At 37.4% G+C, this 16807-nt stretch overlaps 1 protein-coding gene across 1 annotated transcript in view; it reads left to right on the top strand.

The window, feature by feature from the left end:
- Window positions 1–16807, top strand: part of LOC150079615 (hypoxanthine-guanine phosphoribosyltransferase-like) — a 95373-nt gene that overhangs the window by 35245 nt on the left and 43321 nt on the right. Inside the window, exons 2-5 of the mRNA XM_090383136.1 lie at window positions 1652–1758; window positions 8397–8583; window positions 15724–15789; window positions 15926–16026. Of these exons, the coding sequence (XP_090239262.1) occupies window positions 1652–1758; window positions 8397–8583; window positions 15724–15789; window positions 15926–16026 (461 nt within the window). The remainder of the gene's footprint in view (window positions 1–1651; window positions 1759–8396; window positions 8584–15723; window positions 15790–15925; window positions 16027–16807) is intronic.

The following is a 16807-nucleotide window of genomic DNA, read 5'->3' on the forward strand; positions in this document are numbered from 1 at the left end:
ACTCAATTTCCCAAATGACTGAACTTGTGGGGTGTTTGAGAGCCGCCATAGTTAAAGTGCCAGGACTGCTGTCAAAATGGTCAAACAATGACCCGACAGCAAAACTGCAAAGGTCAGCTAAAGGTTGATGTTAGAGGTGAGTGCTGGGTCCAGCAACTCGTACTGGCAAACAGGCACAGCACTGTTGAAGAGTTGACTACCTAATACAACATGAGCCAACCCGGAACAATATCTGGCATGACCATGTGTCTCACACTCGCATGTATGGGCTATACCAGCAGACGACCCCTACGGCATCCTCTCCTAACAGCATAAAAGGCTCGCCTGGTGCAAAGTGCATGCAAGTTGGACATTAGAAGACTGGAAGAAGGTGTGCTGGTCAGATGAGTCACATTATTTACTCCACACTGTGGATGGTCGTGTACAGATTTGGCATCACAACATGAGACTCTTGATCCATCATGCATGGTATCAAAAGTGCAGGCCGGTGGAGGCGGTTGTATGGTGTGGGACATGTTTCACTGGCAGGAACTTGGACCCCTGCTGCATGTGGAACAACGTATCGGCGGTCTCTGCTATTGTCAACTGCTTACTGACTGTGTACACCCCGCTATGTTGCACTATTTCCTGAATGGCAATGGTGTCTTCCAAGATGACAATGCACCAAGCCATCGGGCACTTGTTGTGCAGGAATGGTTTGAGGAACACAGTTCTGACTTTCAGCATATTGATTGGCCTCCAAGCTCCCCCGATATCAATCCCATAGAGCACTTGTAGGATACTATGGAAAGGCATATCAGGCATCTGGATATGCCAATCACCTCCATACCTGCATTTTTGGCCACATTACACACAGCTTGGTTGACCATACCTCCCAAATGCTTCTGACATCTTGTTGAATGAATGCCATGTCGAATAGCTGCTGTACTGAGGGTAAAAGGAGGACCTACAAAGTATTAGGTAGGTGGTCATAATTCAGTGATCACTCAGTGTATAATTAGATGAGTTTTTATAATTAGGGGCATCAAGAGCCAGCAGGACCTGGAGAATGTGCTTCATTTGGACAGCTTGCCTTTCCTTTTAGGGGGGCATGGATACTAATTCTGAATCCCCTCCGTAATGTTTGGGCCCAGAGCAGTTGTATCATCTCCTACCTTGACATGCCTGCTTATAATTATGATTTATGGAAATCATACATGGTTCACACTTTTAATAGACAGTATATTTTGTGGCATCATAAAGATTTGAATATGCAATAAGTGACAATGACCATTCAACTGATCCCCGCCAAATATATTTTGTAGGGCTCAATATAGGAAACAATGTAAAAAATTTTACATAGGTACTTTTGTAGTGCAGGTTAATAGATCTTAATTTTTTTTTGTGAGTCATTTTATTTGCTTTAAACTTCTTTTAATAATAAGCAAAAGAGAACAAAACATGTCAATATGCAACTTTGATCAAACTTTTCAATTGTTGTTGTAACTCATAGTTTTGTGGACTATGGTCCACAAAACTATGAGTGTATACTGCTTTATGTATAAACTTTATCAACCACTTTAGATACTTAAAGAATTTTTTTTTTTTTTTTACCTCATTAATTTTTGAAACATTTCCTATTGATTTGTGTATGTTTTTCTAATTTATTTAGCTTGCAGATGATTATGAGGGATTTAGTCCTGAATTTTTTTCTGTTCCTAAACATTATGATGGTGCCTTGGAGTGCATTCTTATTCCAGGTGGCATGGTCCAAGACAGGTAAGATAATTATTTTTGGAAAACTTTTCTTTAGTAATTAATCGAAAAATTTCATTGCTGAATACAGTTTAGTATTTTATGAACAGTTATTACCACTGTTCTTGTATGTTTTAGGGTTACACTTGCGAGCATTATTTTATCTCTTTTCCAAAATATTGAATTTTCTTTTGTGTTCTGAATATAATTTGATAGTAACAGAGTTTCAAACTCATAATAGTTCTCAAAAGGATGGTTGAGTGGGAGAAGACAGAGAGTGGTAATCAATGGGTGCTGTTCTATGTGGATTAATGTTATTAGTGATGTCCCTCAGGGTTTGGTGATGGGCCCATTGTTGTTTTGTATATTTATCAATGATATTGATGAAGGTATATCAAGCTTAATGTCAAAGTTTGCAGACGATACAAAGGTTGGCAGGGTTGTTAATAACAGTAATGACAGTATGCTGGGCGCCTCCTTAGCCAGGTGGAAAGGAGCAGCAGTGCGTAGCACATGCTTCTTGATTAGACCGGGGTTCGAGCCCATCACCACCAAAAACGGAGGATGCGGAAAGGTCAGGGAATGACCACCGCATATCCCGGAGCAATATGGCCTTAGTTGCTAATGCTCCTAAAAACCAAATAACAACAACAACAACATGCTGCTGAAAAAGGATCTGGAAAAGTTGGGTAGATGGGCTGAGAAGTGGCAACTGAAGTTTTGCATTGACAAATGCAAAGTATTACATATGGGTATTGAATTTTCTTTTGTGTTCTGAATATAATTTGATAGTAACAGAGTTTCAAACTCATAATAGTTCTCAAAAGGATGGTTGAGTGGGAGAAGACAGAGAGTGGTAATCAATGGGTGCTGTTCTATGTGGATTAATGTTATTAGTGATGTCCCTCAGGGTTTGGTGATGGGCCCATTGTTGTTTTGTATATTTATCAATGATATTGATGAAGGTATATCAAGCTTAATGTCAAAGTTTGCAGACGATACAAAGGTTGGCAGGGTTGTTAATAACAGTAATGACAGTATGCTGGGCGCCTCCTTAGCCAGGTGGGAAGGAGCAGCAGTGCGTAGCACATGCTTCTTGATTAGACCGGGGTTCGAGCCCATCACCACCAAAAACGGAGGATGCGGAAAGGTCAGGGAATGACCACTGCATATCCCGGAGCAATATGGCCTTAGTTGCTAATGCTCCTAAAAACCAAATAACAACAACAACAACATGCTGCTGAAAAAGGATCTGGAAAAGTTGGGTAGATGGGCTGAGAAGTGGCAACTGAAGTTTTGCATTGACAAATGCAAAGTATTACATATGGGTATTGAATTTTCTTTTGTGTTCTGAATATAATTTGATAGTAACAGAGTTTCAAACTCATAATAGTTCTCAAAAGGATGGTTGAGTGGGAGAAGACAGAGAGTGGTAATCAATGGGTGCTGTTCTATGTGGATTAATGTTATTAGTGATGTCCCTCAGGGTTTGGTGATGGGCCCATTGTTGTTTTGTATATTTATCAATGATATTGATGAAGGTATATCAAGCTTAATGTCAAAGTTTGCAGACGATACAAAGGTTGGCAGGGTTGTTAATAACAGTAATGACAGTATGCTGGGCGCCTCCTTAGCCAGGTGGGAAGGAGCAGCAGTGCGTAGCACATGCTTCTTGATTAGACCGGGGTTCGAGCCCATCACCACCAAAAACGGAGGATGCGGAAAGGTCAGGGAATGACCACTGCATATCCCGGAGCAATATGGCCTTAGTTGCTAATGCTCCTAAAAACCAAATAACAACAACAACAACATGCTGCTGAAAAAGGATCTGGAAAAGTTGGGTAGATGGGCTGAGAAGTGGCAACTGAAGTTTTGCATTGACAAATGCAAAGTATTACATATGGGTAGCAATAACCCCAGAGAAATGTACCAACTATGTGGTGTTACACTCAGGGTAGTGGGGAATGAAAGAGACCTGGGAGTAATTTTGCTGTCAGATATGAAGTTTTCTGTGCAGTGCAGTAAGGCTGCCAGAGAAAGTAAGTCATGGGGTCTTGCCAATGATATACAGGAATTTTGTGAGCAGGGATAAGGAGGTGATTATCTCCTTGTATAAGCAATGGTCAGGCTTCCAGACCTTGAGTACTGCATACAGGTCTGGAAGCCTCATTTTAGGAGGATGTAGAGTTGCTAGAATGAGTACAGAGGCATGTAACAACACTTATAAAAAAGGCTTAAGTTCTGCAAATTGCAGCTTCTGGAGACTTAGGCACCTGTGAAGCGATCTGATTGAGCAGGCTCAATTCTGATGGAATTCTTCCTCTTGCTCAGATTACAAACCTGAGGGGGCATAGATTCAAACTGAGGAAAGACAGTTGTAGAATAGATGTGCAGAAGTTTGCCTTTATAGCCAGTGGGGTAGTTGTTTGCTGGAACAAACTTCCATCTGTCGTTGTGGAAGTTGAAAGCTTAAATAAATTCAAGGAAGAAATGGACAATCTTTTGAAGCCAATAGATGAGTGAAATGGGAATTTTTTTTTTTTTTTGCCTGATGCTGTATAAGCTTGCTTTCTTGCATCATGTGTCTCTACTAATGCTAAAGTTACACCAGCATCTCTTAAGGGCTTATAGGTTGGACTAGTATCTTTACTTGCAGGCTGATAGTGTATACACAATACATGCCACTTGTAAAATGAAAAGGCTTTTGTCTATTTCGAATTAGAATAAGAAAAACAATTGTGGCAGTAAGTGCTACAGTGCAGTAAAGCCCCAAAAAAGTTATTACCAGAGACAATTATTAGAACGACACAAGTCAGGAGAATAATCTTGCAAGAATTTTGATCAGATTTCCACAAACTCCTTTTTGCTCATACCTAAAGCCTACAGATTATGGGAACAGATTCCAGTACTGTCACACCAAAGTAAAACATTTAACTGTTTCTGGTCCTTGAGGTTGTCACAGACATTGACTGGTCCTTAACTGGTCCTTGAGGTTGTCACAGACATTAGCATTAGCATTAGTAGAGGCATATGATGCAAGAAAGCAAGCTTATGCAGCATCAGCCAAAAAAAAACCAAAAAAAAAACCACTTCCATTTCACCCCTCTGTTCGTTCAAAATACCTGTCCAGTTGAGCCTTAGATTTATTTAGGCTATCAACTTACACAACAAGGGATGGAAGTCTGTTCCACCAACCAACCACCCGCCGGCTAAAGGCAAACCTCCACACATCCATCCTACATCCGTCCTTCCTCAATCCGAACCTATGCCCTCTCAGGTGATTATTCTGAGCAAGAGGAAGAACCCCATCGGCACCGAGCATGCTCAAACCATTCAAGGCCTTATACACCTCCATTATACACATAGACGTGCGGAAATTTTTATGACTTCCGTCTGATCAATGATCGCCAGTATGGATTCCGTCAGTGTCGATCCACTGGCGATATTCTGGCTTATGTTACCCATTTATGGACTAATTCAATGGAAAGGTTTGGTGAAACACAAGTAGTTGCTCTTGACATCTCAAAGGCTTTTGATCGTGTTTGGCATAAAGGTCTTCAAAACAAGCTTCCATCTTACGGTTTGCCAACTGTTTTTAGTAATTGGTTATCCAGTTTTCTCTCTGATCGCTCACTGAGGGTGATGGTAGATGGCTCTCTGTCTTCTAACTTCTCCACTAATGCTGGTGTCCCCCAAGGTTCAGTTCTTTCCCCCACTCTTTTCCTCTTATATATTAATGACCTTCTTCCATTGACTGGGAATCCTATCCGTAGTTTTGCTGATGATAGCACATTGCATTCCACTTTCCATTTTAAGAAACCTTGTCCTGCTCAATCAGCTTCAACTTCTTGAAAATCTGCTACCAATTCCTTAAATGCCGATCTTCAGGTAATTCTCCAGTGGGGCAAAGACAACTTAGTTGATTTCAACCCTTCTAAAACTCAGTCTTGTCTTATATCTCGCAGAAAGGATTCTTCTGCTCCTATGCTTATCTTTAGTGACACTATGATTTCTAGGCAAAATGATATATCTCTTTTAGGGATTACCCTGACTTCTAATCTCTCTCTTGGCACAAGCACATTACAAATATTGCTTCCTCTGCATCTAAAAAAACTTGGTTTTCTCTTTCGCTCTCGCCTTTACTTTTCTTCCAAACAGCTGCTCACTCTGTATAAATCGCAAATCCGCCCTGCCATGGAATATTGTTCCCACATCTGGGGTGGTGCCCCCAAAACCTCTCTCAGGCTTCTTGATCCCATTCAGAAGAGGGCAGTTAGGTTAATTAATGATTCATCTCTAACAGAGTCTCTCCACTCGCTTTCTCATAGACATACTGTTTCTGCTGCGTGCCTCTTCTACAAATACTTCCATGGGCACTGTTCTTCTGAATTGGCTTCTATAATTCCTGCTGCTCTCTCTTTCAAAACAGTCTGAACACGTGCCGCCACCAGCCAACATCCATTTACTGTCCAACCTCAAACCCACAGAACCAACTTTTCATCTTCCTCATTTATTCATTCAACTGCCGTTTTCTGGAACAACCTTCCTTCATACGTATTTTCTGAATATTACAATCTACAGAAGTTCAAGTCCAATGTAAACAAATATCTTCTTTCGTCTTCTCATCCTCCAACCCAAGCACGGTACTAAGTACTATAGGTTCTAATACCTCTCGTGTTTGGGGTTCACATAAAAAAAAAAAAAAAAAAAAAATTAAGACAATCAAAATATCAAACAAAACTCTGTGTCTGATGAAGCTCATTTCAACTTGAATTGCCACTCAACAAATGGAATTGCCATATATGGTACCTGCTGTAGGGCTTTTTAATGAAATATTTTCTAATGATGATTCATGTGTTTTAAATTTAAAAATTCTTAAATCACTTAACACACTTTTTAATTAGAATAAAATCACTGAGAAGTCAACAGAAGGTGGATTGGTAGGCTGCACATAGTCTATATGTGACACTTTAACATGTTTGAGACCCTGGATTATGGCAGTATGTATTGTGCTTTTAGTCGGAATGTTGAAATGGTCATCAGATATAAGCCAATAAAAAAAGTCTCCTGCCTTGAGTGATGCTTAGTAGCAAATGTTGATGAAGGTTTTGCAGCATTATTGAATTAATCTTTTATGATATTTATTCTGTTTTATAACTTATATGATGGTATTATTATTTATTTACTAAATTATTTTTATGACTCACTGAAGGTAATTAAATTCTATATGTAATAAACCATTACTTACTTACTCCATGGTGCATTGAGGAAGCCAAGGTTCTAAAAGTCCTTTTACAACCTTGGTTTCCTCAATGATTTTCCTCCAACTGTCTCTTTCCCTGGCTATTGTTCTCCATCGTCTCACCTTAAAGCAACCCCAGGAGCTCACATCTGGGGAGTATGAGCTTGGCACACCCAGGGTCCTGAGCTGGATATCATCATTCTTCTCTTTGTTGGTGATTCCCTTCTCTCTCTCTCTCTCTCTCTCTCTCTCTCTCTCTCTCTCTCTCTCTCTCTCTCTCTCTCTCAGGGTAACTCGGGATTTTTTTTTTTTTTTTTTTGGCTAGTGCAGCATAAGCCTCAGGCTTCCTTGCACCATATAGCTAATAATAATAATAATAATAATAAGTTGTAGGTTGTTCTCTATGTTGTAGGTCATTCTCTATCTATCCACCTCCTTCTCGGTCTTTCTTTCAATCTTTTTCCTCCTGTTTGCCCTTCCATTGCTTTCCTTGGCCATCTGTTTTCCTCCATTCGTATAATGTGGCCTGCTCATCTAAATCTTGAGCTCTTTATCACTCCTACTATATCTGGTTCTTCATACAGTTCCTTCAGCTCTTGGTTTGCCCTTATTTTCCACTCTTCCCCAACTTATGGGGCCAAAGATTTTCCTTAATATCTTAAGATTTTTCGTCCTCCTTTTTACGCATCCATGTTTCATTAGCATAAGTCACGACATGTCGTACCACCATTTTGTATAACACTAATTTTGTTCTTCTAGAGAGCAGTTTTGATCGAAAGTGTTTCTGCAGGGAAAAATATCATCTATTACCAGCATTAAGATGAGCCTGAATTTCTGGGGTGTTACTACTATCATGTTGAATCATAGCGCCCAGATATTTGAAGGATTCTGTTCTATTGAAACTATGCTTTGCTGTTTGCCAGATCTGTTGGATTCTTTGTCTCTCCCTCCCACCTGTAATCATAAACTACATTTTATTTTCATTTACCTTCAACCCAACCCGTTCTGCTTCTTTCTCCAAGTCTTCAAAAGCTGTTGTCAGAATATGTGGGTTTCTTGCAGTCATCACTATATCATCTGCATAGGCTAAGTGCTGGTAGAGTCTGTTTTATATGATCCCATTGGAGGTGGGGGCTGATACTTTCCTCATAACCCTCTCCTTTGTTGACCCTCATTTTCACCATTGATGAGGTAGGCCTCTGGAAAAGTTGCCCATTTTCTCTTTTGCTTATCTTCAAATTATCATTTTGATGTGAACATTACATTGTATATTTATAAATTATGTTTTTTTTAACTCTTTTTTTTTTTTTTTTTTTTTGTTAAAATATTATTGAAGTATTCTTATTTCTTTAGATATTTAATTATAATATTTGAATATTTTATTTGAATGATGCAAATTATTTGAATTAATATTTTACAGAGTGGAGCGCATAGCCATAAATATCGCTAAAGATTTAGGAGAGGAATCCTTAATAGCTCTCTGTGTTCTCAAAGGAGGTTATAAATTTTTTACAGATCTTATAGAAAAGGTTAAATTATACCATAGCTATGTGTCGGAAAATTCTCTTCCCATTTCTGTTGACTTTATTCGCCTAAAGAGCTATGAGGTATGTTATATGGAAATTACTGGAACATTATGTATGTTTAATGTCACCAACCCATTACTTGTTGGGAACTTTATTTCATTACATACTGTTTTCAAATCTTAAACAATGCAGCTACTTTATAAAATATTTTCCACACATATTGTAAACATACAATGGAACAGATAATTATATGTCTAAAAATTGTGCTCATTTCATGTAATTTTTTCAAAAAAACATGGCATGATCCCCATGGTAAAGAAGCTACTTATGTAGACTATTTAGGTTTTTTTTTTTTTATGCAGAACCCCCTCCCCCCAAACGTGAAAGTTATTAGAATCTATGAGGGGCATTTGAAAAGATTGTGGGCTGAATATGAAGAATTTATTTGAGGAATCTGGTAAGACTTTACTTTTCAACATAGTCTCTTTTGGAGTCTACACACTTTTGTTGCAATTTTTTTTTTTCCAACTGCAAAGAAAGTTTTCTTTTGGGCCGCCTGGAATGCATCCACTACAGCTTTGTAGTGGATGCATTCACTGTCAATGGGAAAATGGATGCAGCCAGGTATTTTTTAAAATTAGGAAATGGTTGAAAGTCTGATGGTGCTATATCTGGTGAATATTGGGGGTATGGTCCAAGATTTCAAACCTGCACTCATGCAATGCTTCAATGGCAGTGGCAGGGTTTGTGAGCAGGCACATTGTCCTGGTAGAAAAAGACTCATTTGTTGAGTTTTTCTCTGCATTTGTTTTTGATGTTTTCATACAAACACTTCAAAATGTCTGCATAATATGCCCCAGTGACTGCCTGGCCCTTCTGAAGGTAATCTACTAGTAACGCCCCAACAGCATCCCAAAAACCGATGGCGTCACCTTGCCAGTAGAAAGGAATTGACTTGGCTTTCACAAATCTTGTAAGGAAATTTGCTGGATCTGCTTGAAAAAAATAGAGATGTTCACTTGACAACCCTTGTGCATTTTTGATGCGTTTTTGATCTGTTTTCAAAAACTTTGAGATCCATCATGCTGACACCATTTTCATAGCCAGTACCTCTGTTATTATGTGGTACACATTCAGATGAAATGTTGAAGATGCTGGCAATGTACCAAACTGTTACTCTTTTGATCATGCTTAACCAGCTTATGGACACTGTCCACAACTTCTGCAGTGATGGACATTGCAGGTCTTTCACAGTGTCTTCTAGGCTCTTCCTCCTTAATTTAAATTCTGCTGCCCACTTTTATATCCATAGAATAGGAACAAGCATCATCCCCCCCCCCCCCCAATGTTGTAACCATATCCTAAGGTCCATATCCATATCCCATAACTAAATTGCCTTTAGTGTTAGTCTCTTTTTTCTCAAATATTGTATGATTGCACAGCGACTGATTTTGTCCATCTTTCCTCATTTACACAACTTTGTTTACTTCAGGATCTGTAATTAAAAAAAAAAAAAAGATGTTATTGAAACTGCATGAAACTTGATGGGTTACTATTTGAAGTGTTATACCTTAAGTACAGAAATTTTTAACACTGTACCACTACCCTTTCATACTCAGGCCATGACTTTTAAAATGCTGCTTGTATAGTACCTAGTACTGTGCATGGGTTGAAGGCTGAGAAGAAGATATTGTTGACATTAGATTTGAATTTCTGTAGACTATAATTTTTTTGGAAATACATGTGAAGAAAGGTTGTTCCAAAAAGCTAAAGTAGGAGGGAAAAGGAGGAAGAGGAGGAAAAGCTGGTTCTGTGTGTTTGGAGTTGGATAATGAATGGATTCTGATTGCTTGCATCACATGCCCAGACTGATTTAGAAGTGAGTAGAGTAATTACAGAAGCCATTTCAGAAAATCGCTGTTTGTGAAAGTATCTGTGGAAAAGGTATTCAGAAACTGAATGTCTATGAGGCAGAAAGTGGAGAGGTTTAAAAGGTGGATCATTAATTAACCTGAATGATCTCTTTTGAATGGAGTCAAGAAGCTTGAGAAAGGTTATGAGGGCACCACTCCAGATGTGGGAGCAGTATTCCCTGATGCACTGGCGCCTCCATAGCCAGGTGGGAAGGAGCAACAGTGCGTAGCACATGCTTCTTGATTAGACCGGTGTTCGAGCCCGTCACCACCAAATACGAAGGATGTGGAAAGGTCAGGGAATGACCACCGCATATCCCGGAGCAATATGGCCTTAGTTGCTAATGCTCCTAAAAACCAAATAAACAAAACAAACAAACCCTGATGCACTCCTTGATTGTTAAACAGCTATTACATTCCAAAATAACCAAATTCATTATAGAATCAAGAGGAAGGTCCACTGCAACTAACTTGTTTATAACTAATTTATTTATTCTAAATTCCCTTAACTAAAAAAAAACACATGAACATAATATACACAATATAAATTCTGCATTTGATGCAGTCTCAGTTCAATCTTTGCTTAATGATTAATCTTCTTGAACATTATTACCAATCACTAGAAATCTTTTAAACTTTTTTGCTAACCTACTGAAAGTGAGAGTTCTAGTCTCCAGTTTTAAGAATATTCTACCATATCACTTGCTCTGCTGATATTTCTCAAGGAATTTCTACCATTTCAGCAACACTGTTCTCTGCTATCTTCCAACCTTTCTTATTGTCATATGAACATGTGATTTCTTATGCAGATGACATAAAAATCTTTGCAACCATTCAGTTCAATCTTCCACCATTGTGCAAGACTTCTTTTTTCTTTTTTATGAAAACCCTAAACACGAGAGGTAATATAACCTGTAGTACTTATTTCTGCGCATGGGTTGAAGGTTGAGAAGACATAAGATACTTGATAACATTAGATTTTAATTTTTGTAGATGGCAGTTTTTGGGAAATACATGGGAAGAAAGGTTGTTCCAGAAAATGGAAGTTAAAGGGATAAATGAGGAAAAAGAAAAGTCGATTATGTGAGTTTGAAGTTGCATAGTAAATGATTTTTGACTGGTTGCAGCATGTGTTTAGACTGCTTTGGAAGAGAGAGGAAAATTATAGATGCAAATTCAGGAGAACAGTGCCCATGGACGTATCGACAAAAATCGCCCCAAATGTCGAAAAAATCTTCCATGGTAGGGCAGATTTCAGATTTGTACAGAGTGAGTAGCTGTTTAGAAGAAATGTAACACTGAGAATGAAAGAGAAAACCCACTTTTTTAGATTCAGAGAGAGCAATATCAGTGATGTGCTTATGCCAAAGAGATTAAGAGGTCAGGGTATTCCCTAATATAGATATGTAATCTTGTCTAGAGATCTGAGTGTACTGCACCTATGCTTAATCTTAGAGATTTGAAGATAAGCATAGATGCAGTAGACTCATTTTTGTGGGATATAAGGTGGGACTGAGTTTTAGAAGGATTTAAATTAACTAAATTATCTTTGCCACATTGGAGAATTATCTGTAGATCAGCATTTAAGGAATTGTGGTGGATATTCAAGAAGATGAAGCTGTTTTTGCAGGGGAAGGTTTCTTAACCTGGAAGGTGGAATGTGTTATCATTGGAAAAACATAGACAGGATTTCCAGTCAGTGGAAGGTCATTAATGTACAAGAGGAAAAGAAAGGGAGAAAGAACTAAACTTTGGGGAACACCAATATTAGTGCAAAAGTTAGAAGACAGAAAGCCATCTACCATCACCTGTAGCAAGTGCCCATAGAGAAAAATGGATACCTAATAGCAAAAAACAGTCAGCAGTTCATAAGATGAAAGTTTGTTTTAGAAGGCCTTTATTCCAAGCACAATCAAAAGCCTTAGAAATGTCAAGAGCAGCTGCTTGAGTTTTGCCAAACTTTTCCATTGAATTCTTTCACAGTAAGCCAATATATTGCCAGTGGATTGACACCGACAGAATCCATATTGGCAATCATTGTTCAGATGGAAGGTTTCAAGGTAGTTTAGGAGTCTGTAGTTAATGGATTTCTACATTACTTTGGAAAGAGTAAAAATAAGTACAATGGATTGATAATTGGATGGAAGAGATGTATCACCTTTTTGGAACTGGTTGTATATCAGTGAATTTCCAGGCAGAAGGAGAAAAACAGCTGTGGAATAAGAAAATATGAAAGGCAACACTGAACAGGAGCAAGCTCAGGAGCATATGTATTGAGAACAAGTGGAGAAATGCCATCAGGACCTGGAGCTTTTCTTGGCATTAAGATTGTTCAAAATTCATCTGATGTCCTCTTGATGGAAGACCACAGGAGGCATTGAGTGCTGGGAATGGCAGGAGATAGTTTACCAAGATCAATACAAGAGTTAGAAGAAAAGTAGGATACTAGTCATTTGGCTTTGTCATTAGCTGAGGAAGCAGTAGAACTATCATATTTTAATTGAGGTGACAGTATAGTTCAGCAAAAGTTGTGGCCAATAGCATTGGAAAGAGATCAGAAAGCTCGACCATTTGGACTGGAAGCAAGTTTTCTACTCTTAGCCTGTTCAAAATCTAGTTTGGATTGATTAATATCTGCTTTACAATTGTTGCAAGTTTTACTGCAGGCAGAAAATGAATCTGGAGATTTGTTGTATTGCATAGAATGTTGCATAATTGCAACATGCAACATTCTTGTCTTGAACAGACTTTGCCCATTTATTGGAAAACAAAGTTTTAGGTAAAGAATGAGATTTTAAGGTGGAGTGCAGAAAAAAGAATTTCATTCTTACAAGGATAATTTCACTGACACAATTTGAGTGAATTTAAGTCAGAAGATTTAAAACAGTAATCCAACCAAGGAAAAGAAGAATAGAAATCTTAGATTAATTATCCCATTTTAGCATTCTTGTAATGCAAACAACATGAGGCTGAGAATGGCCACAAGAGAAAGGCTTCATTGGAGAAGAGCATCACCAAGTTATAATCTGAGGTGCCTAGAGGACCACTCACCTTTACCTTGTACTTAGAAGGATTGTTTTTGAGAAAAAGATCAAGAGTGTGGCTGTGTGGTTAGGATTTTCTGGTATTCTGGTAGCTAAATGAATAATCTGTGCGAGGCCATTAGTTGTTGCCAGAACCTCAGCATCTTGCCCAGCTAGGTCTGTGTGACTAGATAAAAAAAAAAAAAAGAAGCTAGCTGGAGTTTGTGAGCAGTAAAATCACTGTGGAAAATTACTTCAGTATTAGGAAAGTTGGACTTGAGAAAATAGAATTTCAGAGAAAGGAAGTCAAAAAGTTCCAAGTGTTTATATAAGTTATTATTATATGCAAAATTTTGTATGATTTTTCTTCATATCTTCATTCTTTCAATTTATCCTTAACCTCAAGATCCAGTCATCTTCAAATCTCTCTTAAAAAGAATATCCTTTCAATCATGACCTCTCTTGATTTTCAAATTATTCATCTTGTCCCTGAACACAAGGATCTCAGAGTTTATTTCATCAAATTCAGTTTCTCTGATCGTGTAAACTATTTTTTGAAAAACGTATAAAATCTATATGGTATGCTAAACAAAACCCAAAACATATTCACTCTGCCCATATTATTTATCATATATATTTCAACAATGATCAAACTTAACATCCATTATGCTTCACTGGTCTGGGTGTTTCTAACTCAAACTTCAAAAAAGTCACATCTATTGAATACTGGGTTCTGAGATGGATTTTTTAAAGTCCAGCTATGAGCCTGTAAGATGGTGATCTTTCATGGTAAACTGCCTCAATTATTGTGAAAGTACTTTTTTTGACTTGATACAACAATCTCTTACTTTTCTGCAAATTATATAATTCTGACATCCACTGCCCTGAAATTTAGGAGTTTGTGACATGAAAAATTCCCAGAAAATCCTCTAAAAAAACACTTTCTTAACCACTTAAACACTTTCCATGTAAATTATCTTCTCTGTTACCTCATTGAACTTAGATCCTGCCTTATTAATTCACAATAAAACTCTTCTTTTGCTTGCACCAAAACTAATTCAAGTGAATTTCAATCAGGCCAAAAACAACCAATTTGTTGCATCCTTTCTCTCCTTCCACCAGATTTCACACTATAATCCTTTCTTTTTTACTAAATAATAATCATGTGTGGTATTCTTACCATTAAATTATTACTTATGTTTTATTTTTTTTCCTTGTGCTTTTTTTGAAATTACATTTTTTTATTATAAATAATTTTATTGTTACTTTATTTTATTAATCACTCTTTATGTAAGAACTTTTATTGTATGCATAAAACACATCACTGTATACACCTTCCTTTGTGGCCAGGGACTCCTGCTGAAAAAATTTCTGTATTTTATTGACAGAACCCTATGAGCTATTCTAGCAGTCTTTCTGTACTGCTCAGAGAACTTTATGTGAGACTGTATTATTACCCCTAGGTCTCTTTATTTCTCCACCAACCAACTTGAGTGTGGTACCACCCAAATGTTATGTTCTTCTTGATTGCTGCCATATGAAGTACCTTGCATTCATCAGTGTTAAATTTTTAATTTCCACTTCTCAGCTCATATTTTGCAGTAATACACTTTGATTTCTATCACTTAGCACACTGCCAACCTTTTTGTCATCTGCAAACTTGGAAAATTAGCTTATTATGTACCAATACAGTTAAAAAATATTGAAAACAGAAGGGGGGCCCAGCACCCTGAATCCTGAGGGATACCACTAATAACATTAGTCCAAGAAGAGCAGTGCCAATTAATAACTTTTTTTTTTTTTTTTTTTTTTTTTGTCACCAGACCATTCATTTATCCATAACAGTAACTTTTCCCTAATTCCACACTACTCTAATTCATACAGCAGTCTTACCTGTGGAACAGTTTCAAAAGCTTTGCTGAAATCTAAGTATATGATGTCAAAATTATTTTTTGCATCCAGTTTCTTTGTTTCCAAAAAATACATTGAGTGTTATACTGAATTTATCTGCAAATTTAACATGAAATGTTTTGTGGATGTATGTGAGTAATAGTTAAAATATCATGTGATTGTTATATTTTGCTTTTTGATAGTTGTAATGATGTATGAAATTTTTATTATTGATTTCTGTATGATACATATGTTTTTTAGGCAATCTGAATATCATTCTTTCTGAATTTAAGGCAAAATAAAAACTGATTGGCACTGAGCCATGCAATTAGGTTTATTTCCCCCTTTCAAGAGATATAAAAAATTGTAACATTTTAACTTTTTCTTTGTTGAAGGATGATAAATCAACAGGTGAGATACGAGTCATTGGTCTTGACAGTCTTGATGTTTTTCATGACAAAGTAAGTAAAGCTTTGGGTTTAAAGATACTTGTTATCACAAATTGTTTTAATTTGTAAAAAATGTTTCATTCATTTTTAAGTTGTAATTTGTTGTAAGACTTAATTATGTATGAATATGTTGGTTGTCAAATTTTAGAATGTACTTATTGTAGAAGACCTTATAGACACTGGTTGCACTATCCAGAACCTCCTAAAATTGTTGGTACAGCACAAACCCAAAAGTGTTAAAGTAGCGAGGTGAGTAATCTTTTAATTTATTATTTGAAACTGAAATTTTGGAAATTCAATGAGATTTATCTCTCTATTTTCATAATAAATTCTATTTTTATTCATGTTTACCATCAGTTAAATGTATGTATAAAGTTTTGATTTATTATGTTCAGCTGTTATAATCCCAATATAGGCATAATCCTAATGGCAATGAGCCATACCTTGCCAATGACATCAAGGCAGAGAAACAACAAATTGCCACACGACTACATCAGATATGGCAAACTGAATGGGAGCAAGAGACCAAAGGTGCTACTACCAAAACATTTTTTCCACAGGTGTCTATGGTTAGCCCAAAAACACTTAAGTGGTATGCTCCAGGACTTTCTACCACATTTCTAGTGAGAGGTCATGGATCCCTTAAAGCTAAATTACACTCTTCGGGACTGGCCAATGATCCCCACTGTACCTGTGGCAAAAGTGAGGATTGGGCACACATTCTATATGACTGTGTAATGTGTGAAAATGAACATAGACAGTTAATCACAGAAATTGGATCCTTTCCTAGGGGTCAAGAACACCAATTCATCACGGAGGAGGTCTTTTACAAGGCCTTCACCAAATATGCTCAAAACATTTTTGAAATCTGCTGAAACTTGCAGAGATGGGCTCTTCAACCAGTCCCTGTAGCAAATCAATAGACCAAATATATAACCAGCGCATTTCTCCCCCCATGTCCAGTGAATGACAAAATCTCTACATGACTGAACATACCTGAATTGACTCAGAAATTACCAGGACTTTACCA

This window comes from Mastigoproctus giganteus, chromosome 10 (genome assembly GCF_048544385.1).
Source record: "Mastigoproctus giganteus isolate SK-2022 chromosome 10, ASM4854438v1, whole genome shotgun sequence".
Classification (NCBI taxonomy): Eukaryota; Metazoa; Arthropoda; class Arachnida; order Uropygi; family Thelyphonidae; genus Mastigoproctus; species Mastigoproctus giganteus.